Genomic DNA, 15653 nt, shown 5'->3' on the forward strand with positions numbered 1-15653 from the left:
TGCGCAAAAGACACTTGCGCGCAAAGAAACTCACTTACAAAAATTAGATTAAAATCATATACCTACGTCAGGAGTGGACTTCTTATGACCGAAATGGTAATGTGTGTAGTTCCCGTCTTGGAATAGGACCGCTCCATATTCTTCCGTAGTTATTGAACGACGGATGTAGCGCTCCACTAGCGCTATCTATCGTACTTTGCGTATTTTTAGTTGAATCGATCAACTAAAAATAGTATCTAATAACCGATAATTGTAGATTTTAATTTTAAGACAAATACATAGATGTCGCTTTTGCGTTTAGTAATTTCCGGGGCAAACTCAGGAGATTCGAATTGACCCAGAAAAACCTATTTTCATTAATTTTATGTGTTCCAATCTGAGGTTCCAATTAATATATAGATTTTCTTTCAGATCATTCAATCCATACTGCTTGGTGTCTAATTCTAACAAGCTGACGGCATTTGTTAAAAAAAGTTAAATAACAGTAAATATGAGCCGGTGGACCCAGAGTCCGGAAGGAGAATGACTACAGTTCCGCAAGATTCCTTGTTCTGTTCTCTGTATCAAATTTGACACTAAAATTTGGGGCATAGACAAAAAAGGTATCCAATTATAAATGTTTATAATTGTATATTGTTGAAGCCCAAACTTTAGGGTATATATATATATATATATATATATATATATATATATATATATATATATATATATATACCCTAAAGTTTGGGCTATATATATATATATATATATATATAGGCTCAGCGGGGAAATAAAAGATAAAATTCAATTTGGTTGTTTTATTATTGTAAGAAGATACCTAATGCTGCGAATCTCCTCCTCGGGTTATGATCCTTATGGGCACATAATAATCAAGAACTGTATTGTGTGTGTGGAGTTGTGTGTGTGTGTAAGCTAGGAAAAGACCCCTTTTCATTTGGACGACCATATACCTATAAAGAAATTTTAAATAATTTCATTTTTCGTGCCGATAGTAGTGGAGACCTTAGGTCCGTGGGGCCCCGAAGCTAAATTGTTTCTAAAACTTGTCCTTCCTTGCTGACAGCGAGAAGTCTCGCTATACAGCGTGGAAATGCTGAAAGAAAAAACTAAAATTCAGTTACGTACATACAAAAACATAAACATAAATCGATGCACGAGTTCAAAAGGGATTCTAATTGAGTTAGCACGTGCATGTTTATGATTTCTGTTTTTCATCTGTGCTACTTAAACGTCATCACTTATCACCTGTTAATACACCAAAACAATGTCGGTATGTGACACGGGTCTTTTTAATCAAATGATCCGAACTGAAATTTACACACATATCGATATTAATAATCTCGATATGTGTGTAAATTTCAGTTGTTGTATAGTAAACAGCATATCAACCTACCCAAATTCATTGCAAACTCGTCGCTATTTCCGCGCCATAGAGTTTCATGCAGGTTAACTTGATGTGCTATTTGTTGACTGTACATGTAAACACGTATAAAACAACTGAATAATCAAATTCTTAGAATTTATTTAGAATTTAGACAGCCTCACAGGCACTTTTTCACGTCATATTCTAAATTAAATTATGTTTATCGAAGCTACATACAAATACCATTCCTAAACTATTGCTGAGAAGAAATGCGTTTAGTTTTTATATCGACACTAGCTTTTACCCGCGGCTTCGGGCGCCTACATATCGTGCTCCAATTAATTTTATGAAACCATTTGTTTGTTCAGGATGAATGAAATGGGAGTAGCGAAAGGTATGTTTGAAGCAAAAGTGAATGGAATAGTATTGACATTAGTTCATGTTTCACGGTCATTTGTGGTCCGCTTTATAGAAATAGTGATGCTGTGAAAAAAAAAAAAATCTGAATACACTCGTCTACATTCCCTCTACGAGAATGCCACAGAATCTACACTACAAAGCTACGACATGATTCGAAACGGTAGCGCTCCAAAATCGAGATTTTTTCAAATTTACCTATCATACCTATATACCTTCACAATAGTGTGATAGCCGGGAAATTTCATATTTATTGCAAATTATTGCCCGCGGCTTCGCCCGCGTGAATGTATCTGCGAAATGATTTTAAAATTCGAATGCTTTTTTATTCACATACCAAATTTGCCGTGAAAACGTGAGACAGACTGACAAGACTTTCGCATGTATAATGTTAGAATATTAAGTATATTTTTTATTAAATAATGGGGTCTCGTATCTTAACAGAACTCAAATACCTATGACATCTTTTGTCATTTTTTATTTTTGATCTTCTTCAAGGCAGGAGACAGAATGGAACGTTTGAACTTGTTTCCGGTTTACGATGGGAGTAGGTACGCGTACCAAGTTATACTTTTCCTACGTTTTCTTTTTGATATATAATTATTATTTATTATTTAGGCTACAACACCTAACAACGGATAACAAACACAATTGGAATAAAACAGACACAAACGAGTGTTCTTCACTCATTGCGATAAAGTGTTTGATAACATTCCCAGCGGGTAACAACCCGAATCCAATAAGGTCATACTGACACATGGCACACTGAAATGTGTATATTGCTATCGATATCTGTGTTAAATTTAAAATATTTTTTATTATTGCAATTGGAATGCATTCATCTCAAGAAATCTCTCTCATCAGAGAGCATCGGTTGTACCGGCGGCCATACAGTAGTGTCCGTTTTTGCATTATACTAGATGTTGCCCGAGGCTTCGCTTATGTGGGAATTTTGAGATAAAATATAGGCTATAGCTATTTTGGATAATTTGTCTTTGTAATGTTGAAAGAATTTTTGAAATAAGTTCCATAGTTTAGGAGATTACCCGCCTCAAACATACAAACTCACAAACACACAAAATATTGTACTATAAAATACATTAACTACGCCCCGGGGAGTTCGGGATAAAAGTACATATGTGTTGTTCTAGGTTAAATATCTACACGTGTACCAAATCCCAAGACAATCCGTCCAGTAAATTTTGCGTGATGTCTACTGTTTAATTTTCAGGCTTTCAGTTTTCAGGATCTGCTGATTTTTTGGATTTTCACACTTATTTGTGTGTTTGTAACAAATAAGCACTAGCGATTATGAAGAAACATTGATTTTCAGTTAAAAAATCTTTAGATTCCCGATTTTTCATAAGAGCATGTGTTTAATTGCCAACTTATACACAAGAACATGGTATTATATGTTTAACTTTACGCCAATATCGCATGAGTGTTAAACGGTTAAAACTACTTAATGTATGTGCCATTTATTTATACCTTGTACTACACAGTTACTGCAATAAATATATATGAGTTTCAGTTTGAATTTGAACGAAACCCGCGGGACACAGCTAGTGTTACGAAAGTAATACGTAAGAGGTAATTGACGTGCCCTAAAGTCACGTTGGCCGAAACGTGAACCGTTGCGACACTTCGATAACTATAACTTATAGTCTCATATACTGTTATATATATATATACTGTTCGAGCTCGAGTCGTAAGAACAAAGGAAACTGGTAGGAAGAACCTTTACTGGTCATGTTGCCTAATTAACTAAGAAATAAAATGCTAGCTAACTAATAATAAATGCAAAATTAAGTTTGTTTCTTCTTCACGGTCTATCTTCTCAACAATTCTACTTGAAATGTCTATATATGTAGTTTGAGGTATGGAGAAGGACATAGGGTACTTCCATCCCGGAAAAATAACTGATCCCGTAAAAAAAATTACGCGGGCGAAGCCGCGGACAATGCCTGACATGTTTTAGGTAGGTTTGTGTGATTTTGTGAACATAAGTGGGTCAAATTTAAAATAATAAGTCTCAGAAGGGGTGAAAAAAAAATTAAATACTAACATATTTATATATATTACGAGTAATATAAGAATATAGTATATTAGGATTTCATTTCATTTATGCCAATAAAATATTTTTATAAGTATAAAAGTAATAGTTATTAAGTAATGTTTGAATAGATTTTCTTCTATCTGCTGAATAAGAAGAATATTTAGCAAACACATGGGAAGAAATATGAAATACCATAAAAAAGCACTTTCCATCCCGATCACGGAAGCGCAACCCATCTATAAAATTTATAATACCTAACTATGTGTGTGTACTGACACGGAAAATAGTGCCCTTCGGCAAAAGGGCGTAGAGGAATATTATGTACCTATGTATATTTCCTATCATATCTTTTATACACCCATTAAATACAAACCAAAGATTAAATATGGTGACGTATGATATGAACTGAGTTCAAAGATTCCACAAACCAAACGCGTGCATCATAAACTGTGAAGAGTTAACTTAAAGTTGTGAGGTATTGTTCCCCCGACCACGCATTGAAGACACTTTATTTGGAAGCCGTTGTATAGAATTGTCGTGTCTTATTAATATGGTGACATCGCAGCGTGGCAATCTGACATGCGCAGTCGTCATGACGCCACGTTAGCACGTGCAATGCTGCGCTATGGACATGCGCGGTAACTCGTTTTTGTCGTTGTTATGTTAAACTCGTTATAACGAAAATAATTTACAATATATAACGATAAGGTAGTGAAAATAGTATCCAACAACAATCTATATTATTCCTAATACATTTCCAGTTTTTACATGTAAGTTAAATAGGACATTTTACTTAATGTCACAATAATAATATATATATAATAATAATATATATATCTGTATATGAACAACTTGATACCTCTATACGTGATCCTAAAATAAGCGTCTTTGCAGTGTCAAGTAGACGGATAGACCAACCAACTATGTGATAGTTGGGTTTGTACATGCGTGAGTCCAATTCGCACTTGATCAGTTCCATATTTTTTCAATGCTGCCATAACAAATAACGTTAAACAATTATCCGTTATTATAATTTTTCACAGCACAACACTAGTCGTTAAGCGTAAATATAATAACGAGAGCACCACGCCGCACAACGATCAGTTTGCCTCGTGTGTTCGTACGGACCTCGCTCGCATAGCGCGCGTCTACACGCAGCGATCTTTTCTTTTTTTATTTGGCTTCTAGCCGTTGTATGGGTGAGTCTCTTTTTCAATATTGACCATAACACACACACCCTTATTTTTATGCACTGCATCATATGTTCACATCGGTATTTGATAGGCGATTGTACCCACATGCATAGTCAATGAGTTTCGTCGTACAACCGTGCTTGTGTATTGTTTCAAACATAAACAAAGGTTCAAATCGTTATTTTTCAGTTAATTAACCAATCATTTTGTGTTTAGAAATTTATGGATTAATTTAACATTGTTATTTTGATTGTCCTTTGTGTTATTTGAACAAAGAATAAGACAATAATAGTGAAAGAAATAAACGTAAAGATTTAAATAATTTCCACAGCATTTTTACTATCAAGACTTATTTAATGTTCATTTAAATTTATTACATTTATAGAGCAATTTCATAATGGATTCCAATTGTCGTTTAGACATCGCAATCCCAAACAGACTTTCACTTTCGTCAGTAGATGACGTCACACGCGTGTACAAATTGACATTTATTGAACAGTTAGGTAAACAGGAATTTACTTACATACCTCCTTAAGGAAAAATCATAATGTTCAGGACCTTCCTATCGTATGCTCTATTGTCGTGATGAAACGTATATTTAATAGATACGTGATTTATAAACAAATATATAGCTACCTATTTCATAATATTATGGAATCAAGGATCAGTTTATTGGTTTACGAATTGCCCGAAATCATTTCAATGTTAGTATGGGTATTTGTTAATTGTAAAGCTTTCAAAATAAACAAATTACATATAAATGTAACCATATTTATATGTATTGTACCATTATACTAATAAGTAATATTCATTCAATAACACAATCAATGCGAGCAGTTTATAATGCCGAATTCAACAAATACATCTTTGTTTAATTTCTTCTAGTTAGAAGTATAGAAATTATATATTATATCATCTCAACAATTTATCGCTAAAAATTAGATTAGAGAAAATAAACACGTATTATTTTTATAACGCCTTTATGTGAACAAAGTCGACGTTCATTGTGTACCAGTGAAAATCCGCATTGCAGAAACTGCAACTTACGACAAAACTAAATTAAGCACTTTCTTGATTTATATTACTTACCGGATGTGTACGCTATTCCAGGTGTACTTTTATGGCAAATTTTATGGAAATCAGTCCTGTAGCTATTTTTTGCGAATGAGCATCAAAACATCCAAACACACTCATAATCGGCCAATGACACACTTCAAATAATCAGCCAATAGTGGTCTTGGCCTTCTAAAACCGTTCCAACTTTACATTTGACATTCTCGGTTCTGACTTGCATAAAAATTATATTAAAAAATTTGAAACACGTCTTTGTATAGTTTCCATAAAAATTGCAATAGACTTATTTTTCGAATATCAATTAACTGAATTATCTATGACATTATAATTAATTACCTGCGTACATAATATTTTGCTCCCCCAATGTCACAGTCAATCATTTAATAACCCGCTGTGGATTCGTTTTTCGAACGCCCACTGCTGGGCGTGGGTCGGCCCGTTGACGTCTAACGTGGGCGTTCGAAGGGTGTCAAGATTGGCATGCAATGTTGTTGAACCTATTTACTTAAGTAAACAGAATAATACCTATGATTAATCGTAGGTATTATTTACTGTTAAGGTCTAACATAAAATTTGCTATAACTAATGTAGGAAAATAAATCGATTCAAAATTATTTACATAAACATTAACTTACCTACTTACTATTACTTCTACACAACGATACAGTTAATTTCTTAAGAAATTGATTAATCTGTTGTGGAGAACTGGGCATCCAGAGTAATTTGTTCTACAGGACACCGACACCAACCATGTTTCAAAGATTCCAAATTATTTATTCAATTTAGGATAATATACATCAGTTATTGACGTCAAAAAATTACTTCAACTACGTCAACCGCCGACTTCCAAAGGTGAAGAAGAAGCCGCGCAATAAACTTCACCACAACAGCCTTCTGGCTAAACATATTAATCATACTATTTTTTTGGAGGTGTTGTATATGACATCTCCAATAAAAATTAGTCATCGATTTTTATTTTAACATGAAATTGCGCAGTTCAATGTTAAGCAGAGGATTCAGTGAACTTCAGACAAGGAGATAATCCGGTTCGGGCCAGATTCACCGAGTGATAATGAAGTAATTGGCTTATCAATCATGTGGTTAGCCAACAGTTTGCTTAGTCTAATCTACTGCCTACTGTTTTAGGGCTATCAAAACAGGTGACAATGAGATATAGGAGTTTTGTGCCGCAAAATAGTTTGTAAAGTTACATTGAGATTCAAAATTAATGCTTACTATTAGTGATTAAACTAATAACGAGCACATGAAACCTAGGTACTATTTCTGTATGGAAGACCTTTTTCGTACATAATATAAAACAAATAGATCTCAGATATAGTATAGTTAATATCTACCTACTGGCGTATTGATATATTGGCATACCACTTAGTTAGATCACTCACATACATACTCGTATATGCAGTTATTAATTTGGCACGAATAAAAACACATTATCATACCAGTTGTCGTACCGCAACTTACCCTTTTCAAAATAAAGGGCAAAGAACTACAATTCAGTTCAATGCTCGATAAATACCTAATCAAAATACCTAATCGCGGCTGCTCAATGAAAATTCCGAGAAAACAACTCGGTTTTCCCGCTACGTATAACTGAACATTAACCTTAATGTCAGTTTAATGTACTGTAGCCAGCCCTAGTAAACTCGTCTGTAGCAGTGGCCAAGTGTTCAGCAATGACCCACTTTGATTGGTCACGTGTATCACGTGCAGCCGAACTAGTGGCGGCCTCGGGCTTCCTCCGAGCACGTGAGGTTTCTGCCAGGCCCACCATTCACTAATTTGGTGGTGAAATTAAAACGCTCCGCATTCTTTTCGATCCCCTAACCTCGATAGGACGTCGGTTGCATTCGATTCTTCGTTCGTAATATCGTGCATCGAAATTTAGTATACAATACGCCCACACCAAAAATAGTCGTAATTCCAATACATTCCTTGGGGTGGCACTAAAAATAGCTACCAATAAATCCTTTCTCGCGTACGTTCTTATTAATAAAATTATGATGGTTTAATTTCAATTGATCAATTATGAAAAACTAGCTCCGCCCGCACGGGGCTTCGCTCCCGTGTGAATTTCGGGATAAAAAATAAAATGTGTTATTCCAGGTTATATTCTACCCGTGTACCAAATTGCATAACAATCGGTCCAGCAGGTTTTGCGTGAAAGAGTAACAAACATATACACATACATACATACACACATCCTCACAAACTTTCGCATTTATAATATTAGTAGGATTGGCGTTAATATGTCACATGTACTATGAAGGATAGAAACACATTTCCTTTTGAATATTAGGTGTTTAATTCATCAAACATCCTGTTAAAATAGGAAATATCAGCATCTCACTCATGAATTTCCCTGTCGAGATTCATGTTCGTGTTATGCCAGCTCTGTGCCAGCTCCACACTGTCACCGAACTCGGACACATACCGACGCGAATGCGTGAACATTGCGTATGAGTGCTTTTATTTACCTCAATGAAAAACCAGCAATGTATACCGAATCAGCCAAAGTTTGGCAAGCTGTTCGACGACTGTGTGGAGCTGGCGTCACGTTTCATCGACAGTCTTGTAGGTTTAAGAATTTCTGTTTCTTAAAATACACCGACTACTGGTTGCTATCAGCGGTGTGATAAGAATAGCTATACGGATAGCTATGGAGTAGTAAAATTCAATTATAGGTACTTTGAGACATATGAACTATTTTCTGATAATGGACAAAGTTTCAGACAACATTGCCCGGACAAAACATAAATATCTATCTACCTAGTCTAGGTTCTGAACTTTAGGAAGATAATATATATTAATTAATGATAGTAATGTATAATGATATCATAACAAAATTGTATCTTGTGAGACATTATTTTATAGTCTATTCTAGTTTATTAGATTCAAGATATTGTTTAGGGATTTTACGTAAAATAACATTTTAGGTACTTATTTTTAACTGCACGCAAACCAAGTTGCGGGGTATAACTAGTTATCTATACTATTATTATAAAGAGCTTTGTGAGTTTGTATGTTTCAGCTGGGTAATCTCCGAAACTACCGAACCGATTTCAAAAATTCTTTCACCATTAGAAAGGTACATTATCTAAGATTGCTACAGGCTATATTTTATCTCAAAATTCCCACGGGAGCGAAGCCCCGGGCAACATCTAGTCCTTTATAAGTCACATACATACATACATATCCAATTATATACTTCATAGCATGTGAGTCATGTTAAGAGTCAATATACCACAAACCGTGTTTACATCACTCTTCGTCTTTATCCCTGGAAGTCCAACGCGCCATTTTACGAAGAAATGCTAGAGGATGACGCACAATTGCGTGCAGAACGCTATTGTTTCTGAGTAACTATAAATTAGGTTTATTACCTAAGTATATACTTTTGTTCATGAGTGGATTTGTCATGTAATTACGTAGTCGAGTATATTAATAAAATCAATATTAATAAAATCACAGAACAAAGCCTCGGTACCTAAGTTGAATCACCGTCTATAAAATTGTCTTTGTAAAGTCTCCATCCTTTTCTGGAATCATTTTTTGTCTCACAATCTGCCAACTGGCACATCCGGTTCCTATCACAAAGGAAGGACGAAGGACCGACTGTCTGTTAAAGTTTTTTAACACTTTTTTAATAAATCGGTTTAGTGTGGTTTCGGTTTTAATTTAATTATGACTTTCAGGGCTGTGATGTGACGAAGCTCGGACACCGCGTAAAAACAAACCCAAACATTTGAAGATTGAGCTGAGGTTTTATGCTTTTGTTTCCTAGCAACTGTCAAAGTCCTATGTCCCTTTAGTCGCCTCGCACCTCAACCGCGGGAAGATATGGAGTGGTTTTATTCTAGGGGCACAGGCCAAAACTTCTGTCTTAAATTGCCTAATGTATAACTTTAGTTTTCTTTTCATGTCTAGAGTTTAAGTCATGCTTCATGATCATTTACCATCATATTATAATCCATAATCCTATTCAAATTACGACGGGGAGCTATATATAAATAGGCACTGGTCTAGGTAGTAACTCTTGAACGTAGGTCATCGTTAAAAATAAACACAAAAACGAATGATCAAACATATCTTATCTCTTGATGCTGTTATCTTCTAAAGTTAGGAAGTTTGCGATAATCTACGCCATAGTGACGATAAAATATGCCTTGATCGTCTGATAAAAGTAATTTGTTTATTCCATGTTTTGATGTACATCTTAACTGATAAAAATTGATGTTGAAAATCTAAAAAGAAATACAATGTTACGTTGGTTTCGATGCCAAAATGACAAAGTAGACTTTACGAAATCCGTAGCATAGCTATTGAAGCCACGGAATAGAAGAACACAGGGAATAGAAGAAGAGGAAAGTGACTTCATATTTAGTAGCCCTAGTGATGATAATGATTTGAGCCTTATATGTCACTAATTGTCTTGATGTCAGGTCAGGAATGATATGCGTGCGTCCAGACGCCACCTAAAAATGTCGAAGACTCCGAAGGAGAAAAAGTAGATCTATTAACGCGGATGGAACCAGGGAAACACAACGATGAGAGAGATGTGACGTGTGGAAGTGACACATAACAATACACAGTTAGCGCTTGCGATAAACCCTGATTCAATGGCTATAGTAGTATTTATGACCTAGTATTTCCGACGCGTCAACTCGTGAACGGGTGCTGCCGGGGGAACTGGTCAGCTCGATCTTTTATTAAAAGTTTTTTTTTGTTTGGTTAATTATACATATATATATAAGTATATATATATTTTCCTTTCATCAGCACTTGATCACAATCATAATATGTTTCAGTATACCTTTTGACCATGTACTTTATTATGTACTTAATGTTATATTACTGATAAAAAATTATAACAAAAAAATTATACATAAATTTATATATAAAAAATGGTAAGCCCTTCTGGCATAATAGGGACCAACACTGTTTGAATGAGTTTCTTTCGGCATTTCTTCTCAGCAGTGGTCGTTCCGAAATGCTAGTAGTTTGTAGCTTAGTATCATTTAATTTAGATTATGACGTGAAAAAGTGCCTGTGAAGGCCTAATTTCTGAATAAATGATTTGATTTTGATTTTGATTTTGATTAGCGTCGTGACGCACAATGAAAATATCTACTGTTTGTTTAAATTTCATCCTTTGTTTACACGTGGCGAGTCTTGTTCAGTGCCGTTGCAATGCCAAAGATGCAACGTGAGATGTTTTACGAAGTTGTTGAATATGAGTGATTCAGGGTGACAGGAAATAACTGGCTATCGTCATCTATGCATGTACACTGGGGAATCTATATATATAAAACTCTTGCGTTACTGACTGACTGACAGACAACGCACAACCGAAACTACTGGGCGTAGAAAGCTGTGGTGTGTAGGTTCCTAGGTAAGAGATGGTAGGGGAGCACTAAGAAGGGATTTCCTGAAATTCTCACGGGAAACGGATTTTTACTTACATACGAAGTTGTGGGCAAAAGCTAGTATCAAATATAATGATTATAAACAGCATTTTTTTCCTGATTACTTCGATAGTTACTTACTTTGCAAGGAAGTCAAACAAAAAACACACATCTGCTGGAATAACTTCATCAATTCTAGAATGCGCGGAAAGTTCTCGTCGGCTTATCAATTTTTGAGAAACAGTTTGGACAGGCATCCATAAATGTAACTCCAAGCAAACGAGGTTTTACTTTAGTGCCTGAAATTTTTTGAAGGGAACATTATTTACTATCAGCCACCATGCTTTAAAAAAATTGCTAATTTCTGGTACTCCTTGCAGAGCGTGAAAAACCTACATCATTGGTGTTAGAGAGGCAACGTGAGGCGCTCTCAAAGGGCGTCTTGGTTGCGAGCGAGCACCGGCGCGACGATGCCTTGCAGACGACGGGGGCGGAGGCCGAGCCGGCGTCGCCCGCGGTGGGCCGCTGGGGCGCAGAATGGCCGAGTTGACTCGCTTCGGTCGCGCGGGCCGGGGACTCTGCCCCTGTCCGCGACGTGACCAGACTACCCCTACCGCCAGCGCGGTGGGGCACGCCGCGCAGGTAAATACTTTTTGAAAAAAATACATATAGATATAAGTAAAATGGCGGAAGAAATAACTTAGGTAGTCCAAGGAAACCATCACATAAAGGATTTTGTAGATTGATACCCCTATACACTATGATTGAAGGTTAGGAAAGTCACGATTGTTTGCATGAAAAGTCAACCAATCAATGGAAAGTTTTTACCGTAGGTATTAACGAACTAGCGTGTTCCAGAAACTGTTTCACAACTTCTGACCTCATCAAACAAAACATTTTAGTTACTAGTTAGTTACATATTGAATAAGATTATTGTTGTGATCCCACATTCACCATCATTAGACTTATCGTGTGTTCTACCCACACTGTTATTGCACAGGTTTGTTTGTTAGGGAGATGTTGACTATCATCTCATTTGCTGAATTCTTTTGGGGCTGACTCCAACGTGTTAATGTCACGGTGGAAATTCTACTAATGTTAAGTACTTACTATGCCTTATTAAGATAGGATAAAGTTAACTATCAACGAACAGGATTTTAAAAGAAACCGTTTGCAGGGCGCTGGACCTGACGCCGGCGAAGCACGAGGAGCTCGCGACAAAAGCCGAAGCGGCGCTCCGCCGGCTCCTCGTCACCGACAACTATGACTCCGTCAGCAACCTCGTCTCCCTCTACGAAGCCTTCGACAAATCCACAGACAAGCTCTACGACATCTACCAACAGTATTCCCCACCGATCAGGGCTAAGAAGCACACTTGCGTAGGCTTAGGATTTGAGCTGATCAAGCGTTGGCGCAAATTAAACAAAGAGTTTCCTGGCTTCGCAGCAGCCACAGCTTTGCTGTCATGCGAGGAAGCGGTAGTTGATGTGAGAGAATATGTGACGTGTGGGGAGAGCCCCACGGCAGTGCTCGAAGCGGAGAAGGAGCATGTGATGGTCGGAATCCAGATCAAGATAGACGGGCGACCGGGACTGATGCTCGCGGACCCGGGTTACCACGTGCCCAGGATCGTTACTGTCATGGCGGACCGGGCTTATCCTCACACTGGTGAGTAAACTTTAACTAGAAATTCACGTAGTTAAACAGTATAGTCTAATGCACGTCAGTCAAAACTTCTACACCGTATAGCATCCAGATCGGGGGACATTATCTGGTTTCGAGAAAACTAGAGAAATATTATTCTTTTGAAGGGATTTTAACCAGTTTCCTCTCGGGCCAGGTTGGTTCACCCAGTCGGACGAGCCGCACTGCCGCAAGGAGTACAACTACGTGCTGAACCCTCAGAACAGCAACTACGTGGAGTGGCAGGAGCGAGAGACGCGCGGGGCGGTCGTCAAGTGTCAGACGTCGCTAGTATATGCCGCCAGGCCTTACCTGGACGGCGTCAACGTCACCGAGCGGAGGAACCTCGTCTACAACTTCAGGTTGGTTGTTATTTCGCAAGAGCTGAAATTGTACATTCGTAAAGTCTTATCTAGTATGGGCCCACTAATTCACCCGAACCGCGACAATTTATAGGTATGCTTATATGTATATAATTTATTTATAATGCCTTGTTATCAGGAGTCTCCTGTCCCGCGACCAGAAGGGCCATCTCATAGCCGGCCTGTACTTCCCAGTGGGGGGGAGAGGGAAAGACGCTCAGTTCACACTCTTCTTCGACAACGGCACAGAGAAAAGGAAGACCAAATACAAATTCAGCATGTTCTTGGAGCCTGACAATGTAAGTATTGAATTTAACGTATTTTTATACAAGTGATACCATCCAACAAACAAAGGTAAATAGAAGTACAAAAAATATACATCTACTAGATTTGTGACACACAATAGGTCCAAATTTAATATTATTTTGTGTCCTTGATTTAAACTAGTAATCATACTTTTGTAGACAATATACAATACATATCTATTATTTAGGAAAGTCATAGCTGTATCATTGTAATGTCCATTTATTTGTCCTCCACCCCATAATCACGCTGACATGCTATTGTATTCATGCTTGGCGAAATGAATAAGCAGTCTATGTCACGCTACATGAATTTAAAATGTTTTCGATCCACTTGAACGGAAAGAGAATTAGATTTTATTGCAGACGATAAAAATACGTGGAATCTAGCTATAACTCGATTTTTATTGCTCTTAGATCATTCAAAATGGCTGATGTCTTATTTACTTACTCGCAAAAAATTATCTTCATGTATTTTCACGCAAAAATGGAGTCTGATACACTACAAGTATTGTGTTCCATCAATATTTGAAATAATATTGAAAAAAATATGTATTTATGATCTATTTCACGCGTTTCTAAGAGTAGTAGAGTAGGTAGTATATTCTATACAATGTAGTAAGAATCATAACGTATCAAAGGTTTTATTCCTAAAGGAGATATTTTGCTTCAGACAAAATACTCGTAAGTAAGTAGGTACATGTTTTTCTTTCCGGAAATGTTACGTATCGAAGTTGTGTAAGCGACCGATAGCCAGTATCAACTGCATGACGACACATCGTCATTGCTTATAGTAAAACATACGCTCTGGCTCGTGTAACTCTGTTTACATTGGTTTCCCTAGATTCTGGGAAATCTGTAATATCACTCCGTGTTACGACTCACGTTATGTTTTGACAAACTTCCGGAGAGTTAGGACTTAGTATTGTTTTCGAAGCAAAACATAGAATGAATTAAACCGTAGTCATTTGCCGTAGACGTGTTAATCTATTTTCGGAGACGTATTTTGGATCGATTTTAGCTTGAACATTGAACAAATCTTACACCTTGTACTTATTTTCAGATACCAGAACCTATACGCGAAGAAATAGACCTTTGCAACGCTCAAATGAACTACAACGAAGGTGAACTACGCGGCATCATCTGCAAACTGGCGAAAGTACTCTCCAACCAGGACTTCATAGACCAGATGCTCGAAATCAACGATGACATCTGCCGCCTTAGTCTCTGACAGTGGCCACGAAATGGCGTCCAAGACAAAATGGCCGACAAGGCGGACGCCGGCAGATTGCTAATCAAAACTGCACCTTAAATATTCTTCATTAACCTAGTTTATATATTACGTGCTATTGCGTTAATTCAGTAATGTGTTATTTTGGGTATGGGATTTTTTGTTAAATAAATTCTTATGAATCTTGTATAGTTGGTAACGTAAAATCTTGAACTATGGTAAATACATTTTTGAATAAACAAACGAACAGTTTTACCCGCTCAAAGCTAACGGATAGCTAACGGATGAATCAAAGTAGAGACAACTCATAAGACTACAATGATCTAATTTCAAATATTTTAAACTTTAATTACATACGGAACGGAACTTGCGGGTTTTATCGGCACATCTAAAGATTTACCTTAGTTCTGATTTTACATTAAATTAGTAATTATAAGCTTATTTTTTATTAATTGACAATTTATTATAAATTTGTGGTTTATGGGATTTATAATTTATTTACTGAATTTACTTTAATCAATATACATATTATTTAGCAAACAGTTGTAT

At 36.6% G+C, this 15653-nt stretch overlaps 1 protein-coding gene and 1 long non-coding RNA gene across 2 annotated transcripts; one reads left to right on the forward strand and one right to left on the reverse strand.

Annotated features, from left to right (window-relative positions):
* Positions 1-795: 795 nt before the first annotated feature.
* LOC128675110 (uncharacterized) lies at positions 796-6534 on the reverse strand. The gene is made up of 3 exons (XR_008405232.2): positions 6119-6534; positions 1394-1470; positions 796-1093 (listed from the first exon to the last, which is right to left on the reverse strand). It is a non-coding gene; the product is annotated as an uncharacterized LOC128675110 (long non-coding RNA).
* LOC128675616 (uncharacterized) lies at positions 4890-15644 on the forward strand. Its single transcript, XM_064436424.1, has 6 exons — positions 4890-5035; positions 11907-12168; positions 12704-13194; positions 13367-13571; positions 13711-13870; positions 14937-15644. Exons 3-6 carry the CDS (start codon positions 13080-13082, stop codon positions 15102-15104), a joined length of 648 nt encoding a protein of 215 aa, XP_064292494.1. The 5' UTR covers positions 4890-5035; positions 11907-12168; positions 12704-13079; the 3' UTR covers positions 15105-15644.
* The last annotated feature ends 9 nt before the right edge of the window (positions 15645-15653 follow it).

The sequence above is a fragment of the Plodia interpunctella genome, chromosome 14 (genome assembly GCF_027563975.2).
Source record: "Plodia interpunctella isolate USDA-ARS_2022_Savannah chromosome 14, ilPloInte3.2, whole genome shotgun sequence".
In the NCBI taxonomy this organism is placed as follows: domain Eukaryota; kingdom Metazoa; phylum Arthropoda; class Insecta; order Lepidoptera; family Pyralidae; genus Plodia; species Plodia interpunctella.

Coding starts and splice junctions, on each gene's coding strand:
- LOC128675616 (XM_064436424.1), top strand. CDS start 13,080: ATGGTCGGAATCCAGATCAAGATAGACGGGCGACCGGGACTGATGCTC. Junction 13,195..13,366: donor CCGGGCTTATCCTCACACTG/GTGAGTAAACTT, acceptor CTCTCGGGCCAG/GTTGGTTCACCCAGTCGGAC. Junction 13,871..14,936: donor TGTTCTTGGAGCCTGACAAT/GTAAGTATTGAA, acceptor ACTTATTTTCAG/ATACCAGAACCTATACGCGA.